Source organism: Pelophylax lessonae (genome assembly GCF_965119305.1).
Source record: "Pelophylax lessonae genome assembly, chromosome: 5".
Taxonomy (NCBI): Eukaryota; Metazoa; Chordata; class Amphibia; order Anura; family Ranidae; genus Pelophylax; species Pelophylax lessonae.
Genome location: NC_138772.1, coordinates 129,703,294 through 129,722,887, shown reverse-complemented (window position 1 = coordinate 129,722,887; position 19,594 = coordinate 129,703,294). Strand labels below are relative to the sequence as shown.

The 19,594-nt window shown below is 43.1% G+C and overlaps 1 protein-coding gene across 2 annotated transcripts in view; it reads left to right on the top strand.

Moving 5' to 3' along the window:
- IGF2BP3 (insulin like growth factor 2 mRNA binding protein 3) overlaps positions 1 to 17,806 on the top strand; it is a 165,509-nt gene extending 147,703 nt beyond the window's left edge. For both annotated transcript variants that reach the window (XM_082259698.1, XM_082259699.1), the window contains 5 exons: positions 995 to 1,114; positions 1,204 to 1,278; positions 2,830 to 2,961; positions 3,786 to 3,899; positions 15,430 to 17,806. In XM_082259698.1, the coding sequence (XP_082115824.1) occupies positions 995 to 1,114; positions 1,204 to 1,278; positions 2,830 to 2,961; positions 3,786 to 3,899; positions 15,430 to 15,534 (546 nt within the window). In that variant the 3' untranslated portion in view covers positions 15,535 to 17,806. The remainder of the gene's footprint in view (positions 1 to 994; positions 1,115 to 1,203; positions 1,279 to 2,829; positions 2,962 to 3,785; positions 3,900 to 15,429) is intronic.
- The last annotated feature ends 1,788 nt before the right edge of the window (positions 17,807 to 19,594 follow it).

Sequence of the window (19,594 nt, the reverse complement as noted above, 5' to 3'; positions counted from 1 at the left end):
CGTCCTGTTGCTGAGCGGGCGGCACTGCGGGGGCTTCGTTTTAAGGTAATTACTTCATGCATACTACCTCATTATGCCTTTGTCTTTACAGGTTTTTTTCTCATTTTTTTTTCTCAGAGGGTTTACTTCCTCTTTAAGAATTTTAAGTAATTCTAGTTTTCCTTTGCAGTGGATGCATTATTCTGCTTTATGATGGCCAACAATACGTTGTTTTGAAATGTTTGTTCTCTTAGTGGAAGGGGGGTTTATCAGCTGTTGGCTGTGTAGATTTTTTCCCATCTGGGAAAATCTGTGTGTGCACAAGTATGCTTCCAATGCTCAGAAGTGTTGTTTCTCCTATATTGGCCCCTAATTTTTCTTACGAGTTGCTGGGCTTTAATTTGGTACCCAAAGGATTTGTTTAGTTCTGGTAGCACCTGCAGTATAGCTTTCTTGTTCAAAAATGCTGCAAATACATTTATGTTTAGGCAGAAAAGATGAATCCCAGAAACGTTATACTTAAAGTGATACAAAAGTCTCTTTTTTTTTTTTTTTTTTTTTTTTTTTTACTTAAAAAATAACAAACATTTTATACTTACCTGCTCTGTGCAGTGGTTTTTCACAAAGCAGCCCAGATCCTCCTCTGCTTGGGTCCCTCCTGGGCTCTCTTGGCCCCTCCCTCCTGTCGAGTGCTCCCAGCTGAGCTGCAGCCCCTTTGTGTCCAATCAGGTAGGGAGCTGCTGTTTGGCCCAGCCCCCCTCTCTCCTGATTAGCTAATTGACTTTGACAGCAGCGGGAGCCAATGGCGCCACTGCTGTGTCTCAGCCAATCGGGAGGGAGAGTCCCGGACGGCCATGGCAACATCACTGGATTGAGAGGGGGCTCAAATAAGTTTTAAGGGGGCTGCTGCACACTAAAGGTTTTTTACATAGAATGAATTAAGAAAAAAAAAAAACCTTCTGCCTTTAGAATCTCTTTAATATCCATTCATAAACCTTTTGGCTATTCTCTCTAGCAACAACCGGAATCTGAAACGGTTCATTTATTCATCCCAGCGTTAGCTGTTGGAGCAATAATTGGCAAGCAAGGACAACACATCAAACAACTTTCACGTTTTGCTGGAGCTTCTATCAAGGTAATGCTTTCTGGGTTTTTTTGGTGTGTCATTGTTCTAAAATACGTGGCTGTTCTTATCCTTCTTTATTTTTTTTTTTACATTTATAGATTGCTCCAGCAGAGGGACCAGATGCCAAACTGAGGATGGTGATTATTACTGGACCACCAGAAGCCCAGTTTAAAGTAAGTTTCATACATGCAGTAACCCTATGAAGGCTGTGAGATAGATATTGAAAGTAAAGTGAAATAGACAATACTAGATCACTCAATCTCTATTGTTAGTGGAATTTGGCAGTGCTTCACTAGCATTCATCTGTGGTCGAGATCCATAATTGTGTTACCATATGTATGCTGCTTGATGCAGGATGTTGGGGCTTGTTCATGCCATGTTCATTGAGCTACGTTGTATGGAGTGAACCTGTCACAACGAAAACAACCACAGTCTAGTATGTGTCCTTGCTGGTGGTGTATGTTACAGCTCAAAGCAACCAAAGCTTTTATGTTTTGTACAGAAAGCATATATACTTGGTATTGTTCAATGCCTGTTGACATTTTGCATCAACCCAGTTCTTTTAACTAAACAGAAAATTTGATCTCCCCAATGGGGACACAAGACTGCAATAAAAACATGACCATTTCACACTTTCCTCACTATACTGTGGGTGGGTAAGCTATTCCCATCACTGTGACCACAGAGGAAATGATGGAAAATGTCCCCACATGCTCATGCTACAAAAGTGGTATTAAAAATAATGGTACAAAAAAAATACTGACTGGCCCTTTATCCATTTTATCAAAGACTGAAAGTTTTGTCTGGATTTGTATAGGTGTATTGTACACATTATTTAATAGGACATATTTGATATGTTTAAACGTTCTTGTTTGGCCACCTGTGTGATACTGTCCCACGTATAAACCAGAGATGCACATTTAGCAACAGGACAGAAAATGAACTTCCATATGCTTGCCCACCAAGAAGTAACAATTTTTAGACTCTGAAAGAAGCGATGCCCTTCTTCGTTATGATCAGCTGCTTTAGGAAAACAGACATTTGCCATATAGGATACATGATCTGTAGTGGCAATTTTATTCTTTATATCTGTAAATTGTGAGTTTGGATTGTTGCGCTTTCATTGTGCGTGGGAAGGAAAGAGCCTAAAAAATGCAGAATTGCCCCTTTGGGTCTCTTGCCTTTCACTTGTGGCAACTCTGAATAGTAACCAGCTTTCAGTGTAGACAGTCACATGACATGAAAATCCTAGATTAAAAATACTTTGACATCACAAGCATTGGACAAATACCAACCAAAGAGAGGTCTTTTGCACTTTGTATCGGAAGCAAATTCTCCTTTTAAATGCAACATCCTGGCATCAGAACAGGAAATAATGTGTGTATGCCGGTGTTTATTTAAGGGAATATATAACGGACAACTTTATCTTTTTAGAATGAACATTTTGTTAAGCAAATCTAGAATATGGAAGGTGAAACAAGGCTTGGATAGCTGCCAGCAGCCAGGCAAGCCAATATGCACCTCACGAAGAGTTGTTTTTTGCACATGGCACGCATACTCCTTGTCTCAGTCTAGGATACAAAGAATATTAATTGTACATTATTCATGTGTAGCTAAAACCACTAGCAATATATTGAATATAAATATGCATAATTGTTCCATGTACATGCATGCATGCACAGTCTGTGTGGTGCTTTTTTGATAACTTGCACTTTTGTCTGCAGGCTCAAGGAAGGATCTATGGTAAACTTAAAGAAGAAAACTTTTTTGGACCCAAGGAAGAAGTAAAACTTGAGGCTCATATTAAAGTTCCATCATATGCCGCTGGACGTGTTATTGGCAAGGGAGGCAAAACTGTAAGTTTTCAAAAGTAGTAGAATCACAAAAGCAGATAGGCAATGTCTGTCAGACCAGTCCTTGACATAACGACCTTTGTGGCAGAATTGTAATTTTCCCTAATTTGAGTAATATTTACATTTTCCAGAGTGCCATAGATGTTGTGTAAAATCCATGTGTTGGTTGTAATGAAAATATCTATTAGTAGTGTATCCACTGCTTATTGTGGCAGCTCTGTTTGGCTCCTTGGTGGCAGTTTCTGTAGCATAGTCCCACATCTTTGCTAATGTAAAATTCTTAGTTCTACCATATAACCTAGAGAAGGCGGATGTAGTAAACTAACGTAAATCTTTCAATTAATGAATTGCCTGTGGGGGGGCAGGATGAACCCTGGTTGTCATTGCAACTGGAAAGGTCACCTGGTGACAAGGAAGACCTGCCCGTTTTCTCTAAACTGTATTTGGTTTCCCCTGTGAGTTGTATCATGTCAGTGGATACACACTATACAATAGATTTTTTTCCTTTAGATTTACCAAAACCATATAATATGAGGTCAGATCTAAACACTTTAACATTGTATGCAATCAGGCAGGCCCTTACACCTACATAGTTTAAGGTAAATACAACAAAAGTTGTATAGTGTGTATCCAGCTATATAGTGAATTCCCTGCTGCATGGAAATCCTTGCTCAGTATGTATGAGATTAGAAGATTTGATTTTTGCATGTGGAAAAGGTTTGAGAGTGAAGGAAAAGTAATTGCTAAAAGAATTAGTTTTCCAAATTGTGTGTGTTTTTTTTTTTTTTTCAGGATTGTATTGACAATTCTTTGTAATCTTGTTGCAGGTCAATGAGCTACAGAATCTTACAAGTGCAGAAGTTGTTGTGCCCCGTGATCAAACCCCAGATGAAAATGATCAAGTGGTCGTTAAAATAACAGGTCACTTTTATGCAAGCCAGGTATGTGTCTGCTTTTATAGTGCTTTAGAGCACATGACTATTCCAGCAATAATAAACAGGATATATATAATGTGTGTGTGTATATAGGTTTTTTTTTTTTTTATTTAACTGTAGAAGAAATAGGACTACAGCTTTTCAGGTCCCCATTTTTTTTTTTTTGTAATACATGGATGAGGTCATAGGATTTTTGTGCTCCTACATTTCTTGGAGTCCATTGAGAAACACAAATTCTTAAACCTTAAGGCTCTACCATTGCCTGCAGGAGAGTAAGGCTCTACCATCGCCTGCAGGAGAGTTGGGACACTGACAAACAACAAAAACGTAAGCCAGCCCAGGATAAACCCCTTTTCTCTATCGCTCATTGACAGACGTAGTCTTCTTGATTCTCAAGAGCTGGGTTATGTTGTCTCCGCAGGAGTAGGGCTAGGCAGAAAGACAAAACGTTCTGGCTCCACCTTAGGGGCAGTCCCTGAGGGTATATCCTCCCTCTCTCTGCTACAGGGAATCAGTTTTTTTCTGTCTAGTCAGGAGTAAGGACCTAAGTTCCTTGCTGGGATCTTTTGGTCCTGGCAAGACTTTTTTTCTTTAAGAAAAAGACATTTTTTAGGTAGTTTTCTCCAGTGTTTTTTCCTGTGAGATCTTCAAGCAAAAATGCCGGACTGGGCGACACTTGTGGTCACCCCAGCCGGCCTACGAGCGCGCGCAGACCATGGCATTGCGCTTGGTCGGCCGCGACATATTCAAGTAAGTATGCGGGGCCGGGCGACGGGCTGGATGTTGAGATCCAGTGGTCACCCCGGTTTCTGCCTACGAGCGCGTGCAGACCAGAGCTTCGGCGATGGGTCGGCCGCGACGGAGTCCCAGTGGAGGGACTGACTTTGCGAGTTAAAAGTCTCGCTTGGACGCCAGGTACCAGAGAGTCGAGGCGTCCACAAACCCCCACCCCGGTGGAGAGGGTATTGTGAAGAGAGGGTGCCTGTCGGTTCGGTATGGTGAGTAAACGTTCCCTTTTTTCCTCATTATGAGGCAGTATATATTATGGGCCCCTCCATATATGGTCAGTATATATCTGATACTTACAAGTCCCCCTTGTAATACAGCATGTGTTTGTGGGAAGTAGACTTGGTTCAAGAGCTAACACTCTACCCAGCAGACTGTAACATTACAGCAGACATAGGAGGTATAATACTACCTTGTGTGCAGTGTATCTCTGCAGATCCATATATCACCTCTTAGCAGAGTGCAGGTGGATGTGCTGGGAAGACGATATCGGCGGTCCGCCGCCATTTTGCCGTAGACCGTATGCATGTGTGTCCTCAGGTCACGCCGGCCGCCATGTTTTTGGAGTCTTATGTCTCTTCTATGGGGGCGGCCATGTTTTGTGAGCCCAGCTACCTCGTGGAGGGCTGGGAACGCCGGAAGGCGTACACAGGGGGCGGAGCCACGCCTTCTGCCCGGGAAAAAGCAAACAGCTCCTTCCAGTCTGTGTAAGACAGACGCTGACTGCAGTTTGTTGGAAACTGCACTGCATCGGTTGGTGAGCCTTGGGGGTCCCTCTCTCTCTCTCTGGGATCGAGAAGCAGGTACTCTGAGGGGCGCTATTGCGCTAGGGGGAGACACACAAAAAAAAAAAAAAAAAAAAAGTTTTTTTGTTTGCTGGCAAAGGTGTCCTGTATTAACATGGACCCTGCCACTCATGTATCTCCTCCGGATCCCCTCGAGGGGTCTGCGGGATCCTCCAGCACCCCATTGACAATTGAATCTTTGTCAGCTATTATGGAAACTTTTGTATCCCGGGTGGAAGTGGCTTGTCAGGGACAGGGCACAAGAAAGCGACCCCCGCCTAACCCCTTATTATCTGAAACCTCGGATTCAGACTCTGAGCCTATTTCTGCAGTTGCAGGTACTTCATTGTATCTGTTCAAGAGACTTTAAGGTTACAGGGTATTCCATCAGAAATAGCTGAAACTGAGATCCCTTTTGGGACTAAAAAACGCATCAAAGTGGCGAAGGTTTTTCCATTGCCCAAATGTTTTGGCAATCCAATCGAAGAAGAATGGCGTCTGCCAAAACGCACTTTTAATATTTCTAAACGCATTGACAGGCGTTATCCATTTGAGGAATCCCTTATTAAGAAATGGACAGAACCACCTGTGGTGGATTCACCTATTGCTAGATTGAATAAAGCCACGGTTATTCCTTTAGAAGACGCTCCGTCTTTTAAAGATCCAGTGGATCGCAAGATAGAAGCTATGTCTCGCACCATGTTTTCCTTGATTGGATCAGCTTTCAGACCAATAATTGCTATTGGTCTGGTTTCGCAGGCTGTAACTGAATGGACCAAGTGGTTACGCCGGGACTTAGAAGAAGTCCCTCAGGCGGTATCAGATTTGTTGGAACAAATGATACAGGGGTTACAGTTTGTATGTGATGCGGCGTTAGACGCCACTCCATTAATGGCGCGAGCATCAGTCTCAGCAGTGGTTCTCAGGCGTACACTGTGGCTAAAAGGTTGGTTAGCCGACCAAGGTTCCAAAAAAGCATTGGCTAATATCCCCTTTTCAGGAGAGCGCCTATTTGGAGCCAACTTAGATGAGATCATTAAGGATCTCACCGGTGGAAAAAGCACCTTTTTACCGCAAAATTTTAAAGGTAGAGGAACTCGTCAAAGACGAGGGCCTTCTTTTTCTGCTCACAAGAGGTTTTTTCGTCCAGCGGGTGAAAAAACTAAGTCCTCCAAAGCTCCTGCAGGAGGCGTCAGGGGTCGTTGGTCGGGCAAGCAAAAGCCCGCCCCCTCCAGACCTGAAGATAAACCATCCAAAGCCTGAAGGTGCGCCCCCACCCATAACTGGGGTGGGGGGACGTCTTCGCCGGTTCCCGGATCCATGGCTTTCCAGAATCCCGGACAAATGGGTTTGCGAAGCGACTATCCGCAGATCGTTTAGAAGATCTGCGGAGAGCAGTCACAGATTTACTACAACAAGGAGTGGTAGTCCACGTTCCTTGGACAGAACGGTTTCAAGGGTTTTATTCAAACCTGTTTACAATACCCAGGAAAGAGGGCAAAGTGCGTCCAATTCTGGACTTAAGAGCACTCAATTCTTTCGTCAACATAAGAAGATTCAGAATGGAGTCCATTCGCACGGTAGCAGCCTTCCTGCATCCAGGGGATGTCCTAGCGTCCTTAGACATCAAGGACGCCTATCTTCACATTCCCATTTTCGCAGGACATCAGCGTTTTCTACGCTTTTCCGTAGAGGAGAACCACTATCAGTTTGTGGCGTTACCTTTTGGTCTCGCCACGGCTCCGCGGGTCTTCACAAAGGTGTTGGCCCCAATGTTGGCACTTCTGCGCCAAAGAGGTATATCGATTCTAGGTTACCTAGACGATCTCCTGCTTCATGCAGAGTCTCCTTACAAAACATAGAAATTACTATGATTTCTTTACAGGAATTCGGGTGGATGGTGAACCAGCAAAAGTCTTTTCTGGTTCCCACCCAGAGGCTCGAATATCTGGGTCTAATTCTAGACACAGTCAGGACAAGAGTTTTCCTTCCGGTAGGGAAACTCCGAAAGATTCAATCAGCAGTCCAGTTGTTACTGTCCAACAGCTGGCCTTCCCTTCGGACTTGCATGAGGGTTCTGGGGTTGATGGTGGCTTCATTCGAAGCAGTCCCATTTGCCCAGTCCCATACCCGAATTCTTCAGCAAGAGATTCTTCTCAGATGGAATCGGAATCCGGAATCCCTGGACAATCAGATACGATTGAGCAAACAGACCAGAGAGTCTCTGGTTTGGTGGCTTCGGTCTCCAATGCTCAGCCAGGGAAAGTCATTTCTGCCAGTATATTGGACGATAGTGACCACGGATGCCAGTCTATCCGGATGGGGAGGAATTCTTGGTCAGTTATCTGTCCAGGGACTTTGGTCCCCGGAAGAATCCAGGTTACCGATAAATGTATTGGAACTGAGAGCGATCAGACTTTGTCTGATTCACTGGACCGAGCAGCTCCAGGGCAGCCCGGTTCGGATCCAGTCGGACAATGCCACGGCCGTGGCTTATGTCAATCACCAGGGGGGCACCAAGAGTGTCCGAGCGGCCAAAGAAGTGGCTTGCATTCTTCGCTGGGCGGAACGATTTGTTCCAGCAATCTCTGCGGTGTTCATTCCGGGGGTGGAGAATTGGCAGGCAGATTATCTCAGCCGTCAGACCCTGGATCAGGGGGAATGGTCCCTCCATCCAGACGTTTTCCACCAGTTGTGCCTACGGTGGGGCACCCCGGATGTGGATCTGTTGGCATCACGATTCAACAGGAAAGTTCAGAGATTCGTGGCTCGCTCCCGCGATCCTCTAGCAGAAACCGCAGACGCACTGATCGCCCCGTGGGGGCTATACCAGCTAATATATGCCTTCCCTCCTCTCGCGTTACTGCCAAGACTTCTTCGCAGGATAGAGGAGGAAGGAATTCCAGTAATCCTGGTAGCTCCGGACTGGCCTCGTCGAGCTTGGTACGCCGACATGGTCAGACTGGTGGCGGACGTCCCATGGAGACTTCCTCTCAGGGAAGATCTACTGTCTCAGGGACCGATCTTCCATCCTGCTTTACGATCGCTGGCTTTAACGGCCTGGCTATTGAGACCCAGGTGCTGAAGGACAAAGGTTTGTCAGCTTCAGTTATTCCTACTCTAGTTGAAGCAAGGAAAGCGACTTCCAGAAAGATTTATCATCGCACTTGGAAGTCCTACATTGCATGGTGTGAACCTTTGGGGTTCCGTCCTCGGTCTTATTCGATTAGTCGAATATTGGCTTTTCTGCAACAAGGGGTTGAGCAGAAACTGGCCTTGAGTACTATCAAGGGTCAGGTCTCAGCATTAGCCATCTTCTTTCAGAAGCCTTTGGCTACTCATTCCTTGGTGCGGAATTTCATCCAGGGGGTGCGACATCTGGCTCCGCCAGTGCACGCGCCGTTACCCCCCTGGGATCTTAATTTAGTGTTGTCGGTTCTTCAGAAACCTCCCTTTGAAGATATTGGGGAGATTCCTCTACCCACGTTGTCCCAGAAGGTGGCCTTCTTGGTGGCTATTACTTCTGCACGCAGGGTGTCAGAACTGGCCGCATTATCTTGTCGTTCACCATATCTGGTGGTTCATAGAGATAAGGTGGTTCTTCGTCCGAATCCATCCTTCCTACCAAAAGTGGTTTCAGAATTTCATCTGAATGAAGAAATTGTATTACCTTCCCTGTGTCCTAAGCCCAGTCATCCTCGGGAGTTTGCTTTACACTCCTTGGATGTAGTCCGGGCGATCAGGGTATACTTGAAAACGACAGACTTGTTTCGCAAGACGGATTCACTTTTTGTGATCCCAGATGGACCCAAAAAGGGGTTGCCTGCATCTGCCGCGACCATTTCCAGATGGATCAGACAGACGGTAGTGCAGGCTTATTCCATTAAGGGTCGGGAGCCCCCGTTCCCTGTTAAGGCGCACTCCACTCGGGCACTTAGTGCGTCATGGGCCTTTCGCCATCAGGCGTCAGTGGTCCAGGTGTGCAAGGCGGCTACCTGGTCGTCGGTGCATACCTTTTCTAAACATTATAAAGTTGATGTAATGGCATCGTCTGATGCCTCATTTGGCCGCAAGGTTTTGCAGGCCGCAATTTGAGGAGACCAGTGGTCTACCTCGAGGGTTTTTTTCCGTTGGAAAATTTTTTCTTTAGCCTCATTCTTTGTTTATAATGAGCCTTTAAAACTTCTAGTTTGGCACCGGTTGGGCCTTCTAGATTGGATTTGATTTTGTCAATCCCACCCCTCATTTGTGGCACTGCTTCTGGATGTCCCAGCTCTTGAGAATCAAGAAGACTACGTCTGTCAATGAGCGATAGAGAAAAATGGATTTTTGTAAGAACTTACCGTAAAATCCTTTTCTCTTAAGCTCATTGACAGACGTAGTACCCGCCCCTCTATCATTGAGTTGGGTTGGGTTAAATTCTCTGTACTGCTTTAAACAGAACTGATTCCCTGTAGCAGAGAGAGGGAGGATATACCCTCAGGGACTGCCCCTAAGGTGGAGCCAGAACGTTTTGTCTTTCTGCCTAGTCCTACTCCTGCGGAGACAACATAACCCAGCTCTTGAGAATCAAGAAGACTACGTCTGTCAATGAGCTTAAGAGAAAAGGATTTTACGGTAAGTTCTTACAAAAATCCATTTTTTTTAATACCAGCATGCCTTATTTTTGTAACAAAGCAGTACAGAGGGCATGATCATAAAAACAGGGGACTGGGAACTGTTTTACTCAATAGACTCTAAAAAAAATTATGGTGAGGTTCAAAAATTGTAATTTCATTTCTCGTTCCTTAAGGGACACAGTAAATGATAAACCTTTGGGACGTCCAACTAATGGGTGGGCAACACGACAGTTAAATACTAACAGGCCCATGGGAAACAAACCGAACTGGAGACTGCTTGCATTTCAAAGGACCTTCTTGGTAGAACTTTGCCAAATTTACAAGAATGACACTTATTCTCAGAGTTGGCTGATGCCAAGAAGCACCCACAGACCTAATAGAATGACAGGAAAAGGGGGAACCTGATCATTGCGAACATAAGCTTGGGTCTATTTGACATTACAAAAATGGGTATCAATCTTCCTAAAAGAAGCAGTGGCTGAGAAGGGAGTGCCACCTGCACAGTCCAAACCACATCCAGATAATGAAGGAAAATGTATTTTTAGTGAACTGGAGATATACACAGGGATGAAAAAACAATGTCTTGGTTAGGGTGAAGAGCAGAAACTTAGGCAAGAAGGAAATCCTTGGCCTTAACACCACCTTGTCCCTATACACAACCAGGCAAAGTAAGGGTGCCAGTTCAGGCACATCACCTTCTTGTTGAGAGGAATGTCTTGAATGTGTTAAAATGGCAGATTCTGAAGTTCAGAGAAGACCAGATGCAGATCTGACTGAGCCACAGGGGAACAAACTATGGGAAGTTACCTAGGAGACCCCCCTCACAAAGAAAAAAACAAGTGAACAATAGGGCAGAAACATGACCCTTTAGGCTTTATGTACACTTTGCCATAATGGGCAATGGGAAAACGTGGCAAAATCGCACTGTGGTTTCCCACAGCCAGTAGTCAAAACGTTCTTATCCTGCACTCTATATTTCCGTGTTCAGGAGAGGGAGGTTGAACCTCCCCTAACTGCAGCGGCTCCTAAACTATGTTAAAAGTCTGTGTACATGGACATATAGGCTTTTATGGAATCGAGTATAGGAGCTTTGGCAAAAAAGTGCCAAAAGCTCCTAAATTCAAGTTTAAGAGCTGTAGTGTACACGGAGCTTAATAGTACTGAGAGCCATACACTTTTCCAGAACTAGGAAGGAGAGGATTGTTCCATAGAGAAACTCCTGGGGTGGAAGCTCAGAGACTCAACCAAGTGAAGTATGTCTTCCATCTAATGATGGGCCTTGTAAGAAGGAGACTTCCTAACTTTTAGAATCATAGGAACCTCATACTCTGATGTTTCTGTCCCTGAGAACCTGGGCTTTAGTGGCCATGCTGTTAAAGCCAGTGACTGTGAAATAAATGGCAAATTGGTCCTTGAGAGAAAAGATCCTGATGATCTGGCACAGCCAAAAATCTTAAAAGATCATTGTACCACATCCACCTGGGCCAGTCTGGAGCAGTGAAGATCACTGGAATACTCTTATCTTGATCCTGTGAAGTAGATGAGGAAGACGTTTCAGGGGTGGAAACCTGTCAGGGTGTATTGATCCCATGAAGGCACCAGAGAAATCTATGCTTTTTCTAAGCTTCCCATACCTGGAGACAAACCTGTCCCCAGTTTGTTGTTGAACCTGGAGGTCCACATTTGGCATCCCCTGCCTAAAACCAGTCTGCCACATGAAACTGGCTTAACGACACCTAGATCAAGAGGGCTCAAGAGATCTGATAACTTGTACAGTGACAGGAAAGTTGAGGTGAGAAACAGAATGGCAGGTGGTGAAAGTCCAAGTTTGTAGCTCTGATACCACTTCTTGTTTCCAAGCATCGCAGATGCAAGCTCTCCACAAGGGTAACAAATATCCTCTCTCTGGAAAGTAGAAGCGCAAAGGCCGAGGAAGGCTTGTCACTAAGGTATGACAGACCTTGCAGGTGGACTGGTTGCCAAACACAGGGAATCTTTGAGGGTTTTGAAAGAGTTAGAGAAACAAAGGACATAGACATCCTAAATGTCAGAGAGGAAGAAAACTTTGTGGTTTGTCCTTTTTAGGATTCTTCTGCTGAGAACAATGGGTGCTTTTGCCACTAGTAGCATCCTTAATATCAATATTCTAGAGGAATTGTCCCTTGAAGGCCATGTTGATTAAACCTATTTTACAGGCTTCTACTGTCCAGTAGTTTCGCCAAAATGCCATACGTGAATGTAGCAACATGATACATGCAGGAAATGAGATGAGGGGCTTCCAGTAAATCATTGCAGCTGAAATGTAATGCTACAGCCATCTGATCCATTTGTTCAATAAGCAAGAGATTAACCACAGCAGTGGTTAGGTATTTTTACCAGTCATATACATGGTTTGACAAAGTAACAGCCAGGATCAAGTGAACGAGAACAGCGCTCTAGAAAGGGCTTTTAATCAATTATCAGTTGGGTCCTTGAAGTTAGCTGTATCCTCTACTGAAATAGGAAGTGTCTTTTGCTAGTGGTTCTAAAGGCAAAATCCAGTTTTTACCTTAATGTATTCTCTGCATCGGGGTAAGAAAAAAAAATCCAATGCCCCTCCCCCCAGTCATCCCTTAACACTTTCCTGAGTCCTCTCGTGATCCAATGCTGTCCCGTCTGCTCTTTCTGCATTCACATGAGTCTGAGAGCAGCAGAAACTATAGGATAGGGCATCGCTGAGCCATGCTGTGTGTGTGTCTATGGATGCACACAGCATGGCACAGGAGCGTGCCCCCCAGGATCTGGCTTACTCGGATAAGAGGAGGAGACTAGAGCACCGGGTGGTGGACTTCAGAATTCAATTGCACAGAGCAGGGAAGTATAACATGTTTGTAAACTTTTTTTTTTTTTTTTTTCCAACATTAAAATAATAATCACTTTAAGGTGGGACACCGCAAGATTTACAGTGGGAGATTCACAGTGGGAATGCACCACTTCTGTAAAAAATCCTCACCCAATGAATACAAGGTTAATATTAAATGCTTGGTGGGGGCTACACTAGATGAATAAAATAGACTCCTGGAGAAGAGGGCAACATGACTCCAGGCAGCAGATGTTGGTGCCATCACATTAGGCATGCTGCAAGCAGCCCCTGAGTGGAAGGCACCCAGTACAGTAGGACTGTCTCCTCCATGTCTAGCATCAGACATGTTGTTGACCACATGGTGGTAATGCAATATAAAGACTCAAAGTAAGAGGCAAAGTACTCAAGAAACCTAGACAGCTGGTAGCAGATGAGAGAGTCAGGTGGCTGGAGGTGACCAAGGTCACTGAAGGTGGGAATGGATGGAAGTTTTATGCATCTGTTGTGAGCAGGAACAGTAGCTGGGGGATGTTTCCTAAACACTGTATGGCAGAAAGGAGTGCACACAACACTCCACCCAGTGAATGAAGTTAGCATTCAGTCCCACAGTGTAAGCAGCAGGAATGGGGTGTAAAGGCACCCAGTGACCTATGCAAACAACATCGCTCCCAGTGCTTGGCCTGACGGGTGCACTCATGAAGTCTTTATAGACTAAGCACAGGCTGAAGCAGTGTGTTAACAACTTGACAGTTAACTTTTACCAGAATAGAGTCTCTGGCCATGCTGAAACCCAGTACCTGAAGGTCACTTATAGGCTATCTGCACAGCGTCAAGTGCAGTGGGATCTGAATGCAGTACTCCAAAAACGAGGCAGAGGACAACCGTGCCAGGTAGCTGCAATTAAAGGGAGAGAGTCTTCAATGAAAAAATAAAATGCCTAGTCTTTAACACTAGGCATTGTAGGTGTTATCCTAGGCTGGGTGTTCTAGTTTGTCAATGGACACGAAAAATACATATGCAAGCTATTTTATCTGCTAGAGGATTTCACTTCGTTATCATACACTTATGAAATATAGACAATCCTTCCGCACAGCACAACTCCCTCTATCAACTTTTTTGCCGCAGTTGAGCAACACATACACTATGTTGACAAAAGTATTTGAACACCTGCTGTTGCATGCATATGAACTTTAATGGCATCCCAGTCTTAGTCCGTAGGTTTCAATATTGAGTTGGCCTACCCAGACTCTTCTGGGAAGGCTGTCCACAAGGTTTAGGAGTGTGTCTATGGGCATGGGCGTCCGCAGAACTTTTTTCAGGGGGGGCATCATTTAAAGGTCACCCATGTTACGCCCCTTTTCAACAGTGTCATGAACGGGAGGGGCTTGGTCATTATACTTATTTTGAGTATTTGTTTTTAAAGAGCAAACAGCAGTATTTCTCCCTCTCTCTCCCTGCCTGTCTGCTCCTGTGTCAGTGCCTGCCCCCTCCCCTCCTGCTGCTGTAGTGTTATTTAAAGTTTCCTATTCTGTCTACAGTCTGTTTAATAATCCTGTGTGCCCCTGTGTCTGTGTTTTTATAAAAATAAGCCATTCTTTACAAGTTTTCAGAGCGCCACTTGCCGCTCACATGACCCGCCGTCTCTCCCCTCCCCTCCTCTCCCCCTCCCGACTGACATCAGTGAGGAATCCTCTGCCCCGCCTGCTGCAGGCAGCTGTCAGACGGGGAAAGGAGAGGGCCGACGGGTCACGTGAGGGGCATTCGACCCTCTGAAAACTGGTAAAGAACGGCTTATTTTTTTAAAACACATACACTGGCACACAGGATTAATAACGGACCAGACAGGGCTTGGCCACTTAGTTCCAGTGAAGGGAACTCTTTAGACATTTTGGACAATTTCATGCTCCCAACTTTGTGGGAACAGTTTTTTGGGGATGGCCCCTTCCTGTTCCAACATAACGGCTCACCAGTGCACAAAGCAAGGTCCATAAAGACATGGATGAGCAAGTTTGAGGTGGAGGAACTTCACTCTTCTGCACCGAGTCATGATCTCAACTCGATGGAACACCTTTGGGATGAATTTGAGCAGAGACTGCGAGCCAGGTCTTCTTGTCCAACACCAGGGCCTGACCTCACAAATGCGCTTCTGGGAGATTGGTGAAACTTTCCCATAGACACACTCCTAAACCTTGTGGACAGCCTTCCCAGAAGAGTTGAAGCTGGTATAGCTGCAAAGGGTGGGCCAACTCAATATTTAACCCTACAGACAAAGACTGGGATGCCATTAAATTTCAGGTGCGTGTAAAGGCAGGTGTCCCAATACTTTTGACAATATAGTGCATATCTCTACATTTGACTGCAGTAGGGATGAAAAACTGTCTGAATTTATTTCCCATGCAATACTGTACAAGTGTCAGCTGAGTTGTTCGAGGAAAGGCTTTGTTGTTTAAAGTGGAATGCCTTAGTACATAAATTGATAGTATGCCCTTATGTTTACATTTTAGCTTGCACAGAGGAAAATTCAGGAAATACTGGCTCAGGTAAGAAGACAACAGCAGCAGCAGCAGAAGACGGCGCAAAGTGGACAGCCCCAACCGAGACGAAAATAAAGGTTCAGGAAAATGACCCTTCACAGAGACAGATGCCAGACCAAAGACAGACTGCGTAATTGACAGGCATCCTACACCTGTCAGTGCTAAGTGGTTGCAAAACACCATCTAGCTTGTCACCTGTTTGAGGACCAGGCAACATTAAAACTGTCTCTGAGAATGTATTATTTAGGCTCTCAAACTTTTGAAACCCAGCTTTAAAAATAAAAAAATGAAAAAAAAAAATGGAAAAAGAAAAGAGAAAAAAAAATAAGGACCCCTTCACTTCCCTTTTGATCTATTCTCACAAGTTAACATAAACCTTGTTAGTCTTTTTTTATTGTTCTTATTCCCCCGACAATTTTAGAACTTTGTTTAATGAAGCTTTCTCTTATGAGTTCTCTGGTTCAAAAAGAAAAGGCATTGCTCTTTATACGTCCAGTTGTATTAAAAAGAAAAGCAAAAAAAAAGAAATGATAAATAGTAGAGGGTGGGATTATTGGCTGGGTTAGCGTTAAAGGGTATTGAGAGTATTAAGTGTTAGTCCCAGTGTTGAACAAAGTGGCATTTTTTTAATTTGGTTGCATTTTTACTTAACACTGCCATGAATAACCTAAGGGAAGTGTAGAATGGTGTTGGCCAGGGCATAAAAAGATGAATATGCATTTTACTAAACTACCTCAGGCATTTAGTACCTCAATGAGAAATTGTTCCTTTTTGCTTTTTTATTTTTATTTTAAATTTTTTTGGTATTTTGTATACTTTATAAAGCTAATAGTTCTTGAGCATTTTATTTTTTTAATAAAAACTAAAATATCAGCTACCAGCTAGAGGTGCTACAAAAAGTATATTTGGTTGGAGATGGCATCTACTAGCTGATGGCTGATGGGAGTAAAAGATGGGGAGTTGCCTTGGTTTTTCCTGAGGCCTTCCACACCATCATTTTGCTAGAAAATTCAGTGAATGTTCAAAAAATAAATACTGAAAGACGCCACCATACTGATAACAGCAATGCCGTTTATTTTTCTTTTACTATGGGATGAAAAAAAAGTTTGACGGTACTTTTTCTGGGAACACAACACAAGGAAGTGATGGAAATAGGCCACCTGGGTTTGGGGAATACATTTTTTAGAAAAGTAGATGTTTTTTTCCCCATTTTTTAATTTTTCTCCTTTTTTGGTTTTTAATTTTTTGATATTTTTTTTTCTTCTTTGTGCTGCTTGGTTGAATGCAATGAACCCTTTGTGCCTTTGACCATCACTACCTAACGATGCTACATTGAAACATTTGCAGCCCGTTTTGAACTTTGCCATTCTGTTCAAAGAGCAAGCTTCATCGTCAGTTTGGTAAACAAAAAGAGTCACACGTGATCTATGGGAGCATAGATATATATAAAATATATATAAATATATATTCCTTTTTTTAGTTTTATTTTTTCATATCCATCAGCTGATGCTTCCCATCAGATCAACACATTATGTTCAGTTACCACAACTGGGGGAGAGGGAAAGGGGGGATGGGTCAAACGTATGTTTGATTCACACGAAAGACAGGCTTACGTTTACATATCCAGCCGCAGTAATAAAAAAAAAAAAAGAATTTAAAAGAAAATATATTAAAAAAAAAAAAAAAAAGGGCCACACAAAGCCACTTGGAAGGTTTAAAGCTGAATACAACCGTCTATTCTGGTTTGAAATGGCTACAGCAGGGTTTATGCACACTTTTTTTTATTTTTTTTATTTTTTTTTTACTTCCAACCAACCATTAACCCTTCAGCTGCCAGGGGCAAGATGACAAATTGGCCTCGCGCTTCTGGCAGCCCAAGGGTGTAAAGAGGAGAGAAAAAAGCGTCAAAAGGCAGGGATGAAAAGGAAAGCTACCAAATTCTTTTTAATTTTCAGAATGTAATTTGAATGATGATTGTGGTAATATTTACACATTCAAGTTTCTACAATAAACTTCAGTCTACCTCAGTTTTTTGAAATTGTGGCAACACATGGTGCATAAAGACTGCTGTGTGTGCGTGTGTGTGTGTATGTGTGGTCTTAACAGAGCCATGCGATTTACCTCTGAACCTTTATTTTTTTGTGATGTTTTTTGTGCATGAGATGATCACAATCACCATGCTGCACTGATTTGAGGGGCACAACTAGCAAGAAAAAAAAAAAAAAAAAAAAAATATTCATCATTTTGTTGATCTACCTCTTAGAGTCATTTTGAAATAGAGGCATTTCTGCATAGAATAGGTAATTTCCCAAAGATCATTGTTGTACAGATTTAGATCTTCTTTTTTTTCTTTTTTTTTTTTCTTTTTTTGTTTCTTTTTTTGTTTTTCTTTTCTTATTTGAAAATGGTCTGAAGTGTTTTATTTCTTATTCTTCCTCTATACTTTACTAATTTGGTTCAAAAAATGAGTAAAACAAAACAAACGGAGAACCTATGTTGTAGTTTTAAGAGAAACATGAATTTTCTTTTCTTGACAAGAGTGACTTCATTTAGAGTTTAGGAAATTTTCTTACATTGATTTAAAAATACTGAACTATGGAAAAAAAAAGTCATTAAAATAGCATATTGAACTATTGTTGAGGCCTAAGTATAGACCCAACCTATGTTTTTCTTAACATGTTGAAGCAGACATAACTTGATTATTTCCATGATTTTTTTTTTTACTTTACAGATAGGTGCTGCATTTACATCTGCTGATTTAAATACTGTCATATCTCTTTAAATTTCTAGACTGTTAGTGTGGTAATCATGTTATTTTCAATTGAGACTTGGTAACTTGGAGTATTTTGGCAATAGATACAGTAGAAAGTAATACTGTACATGAGTTTAATATCTGCAAAGCATGGATCATTTTTCATCTGTAATGTGCCCCCAAGCAGCTCCACTTGCCAGATGCCTCTGAATGGAATAAAGAGTTTAACTCCTAATTTTGTTGCTTTGTGTGTTATTTGTAGTAATGCTGGTAACCTCATTGGGTTATCTTTTTCTATTTTTTTTTTTTTGTATTCCGTTGGTTACCTGCTACACTTATGACTTTGAATAACTGACCTGACAGGTATGCAACAAATGGTCAAGAGTGAGGTCAGCATTCTTGATCTGCTGGTCAGTGCCTTAGTGCTGGGGTCACCAAACTTCCTAAACAAAGGGACAGATTACTGTCCTACAAGCTACTTCCTTAGAGTATTAAAGCAGGACAGTCAACCTCAGACATGAAAACAGAAAATTTTATACTTACCTGATGGTAATTTTCCTTTCCTGATGCATAAGCATGACAGCATATACATATGGGTAGGCGAGTCACCTCCCCTAAGGCGGCATTCTCCTAAATAGACTCAAATGCAAAACCTCAAGGGAGGGACCTGTATGCTGTCATGCTTGTGCATCAGGAAAGGAAAATTACCATCAACATTTTTCCTTTTCATGACACAAGCATGAGAGCATACACGTATGGGATGTAGTACACCCAAAAGAACCACAGGGGAGGGTATTCGACAGAACGACCAAACTCTACAGTAGTTGAGGCCGCTGGATCCACTGAATAGTGAGTCAAAAATGTGCTATATGTAGACAAAGTTGCGCCTCTACATATTTCCAGAGATACACCCCTGAAATCTGCCCAGGGTGCCACTAGGCTTCTCATCGAGTGAGCCCTCAAATCAGTTGGAGGTTCTAAGTTTCTTGCCTCATAATCCCTCTTGGTGGTCTTGACTAGCCACAACGCTAGTATTCTGGTAGATGCTGCTAGCCTTTTTCTTGTGCCACCTGGGACGACAAACAGGTTTTCTGCTCTTCTGAAAGGAGCTGTCTTCTGTATGTATACTTCCAAGATGGGCCTGACCTCTAACTCGTGCGTCCGATTTAGACATGTCTCACCGCATTGTTTTGAGAACTATGTCCTGTTTCCCGGTGAAATGGTTTGTTTACCTTGGGCAGATGTTGTGGTAGAGTTCCTAATATCACCCTATCCGGTAAATGGCAACAATAAGGAAGTTTGTATCCTAAGGCTCCAATATCCCATATTCTTCTGCCTGATGTAATGGCAGTGCTTTCATCCACGTATTCCACAACGAGGCTT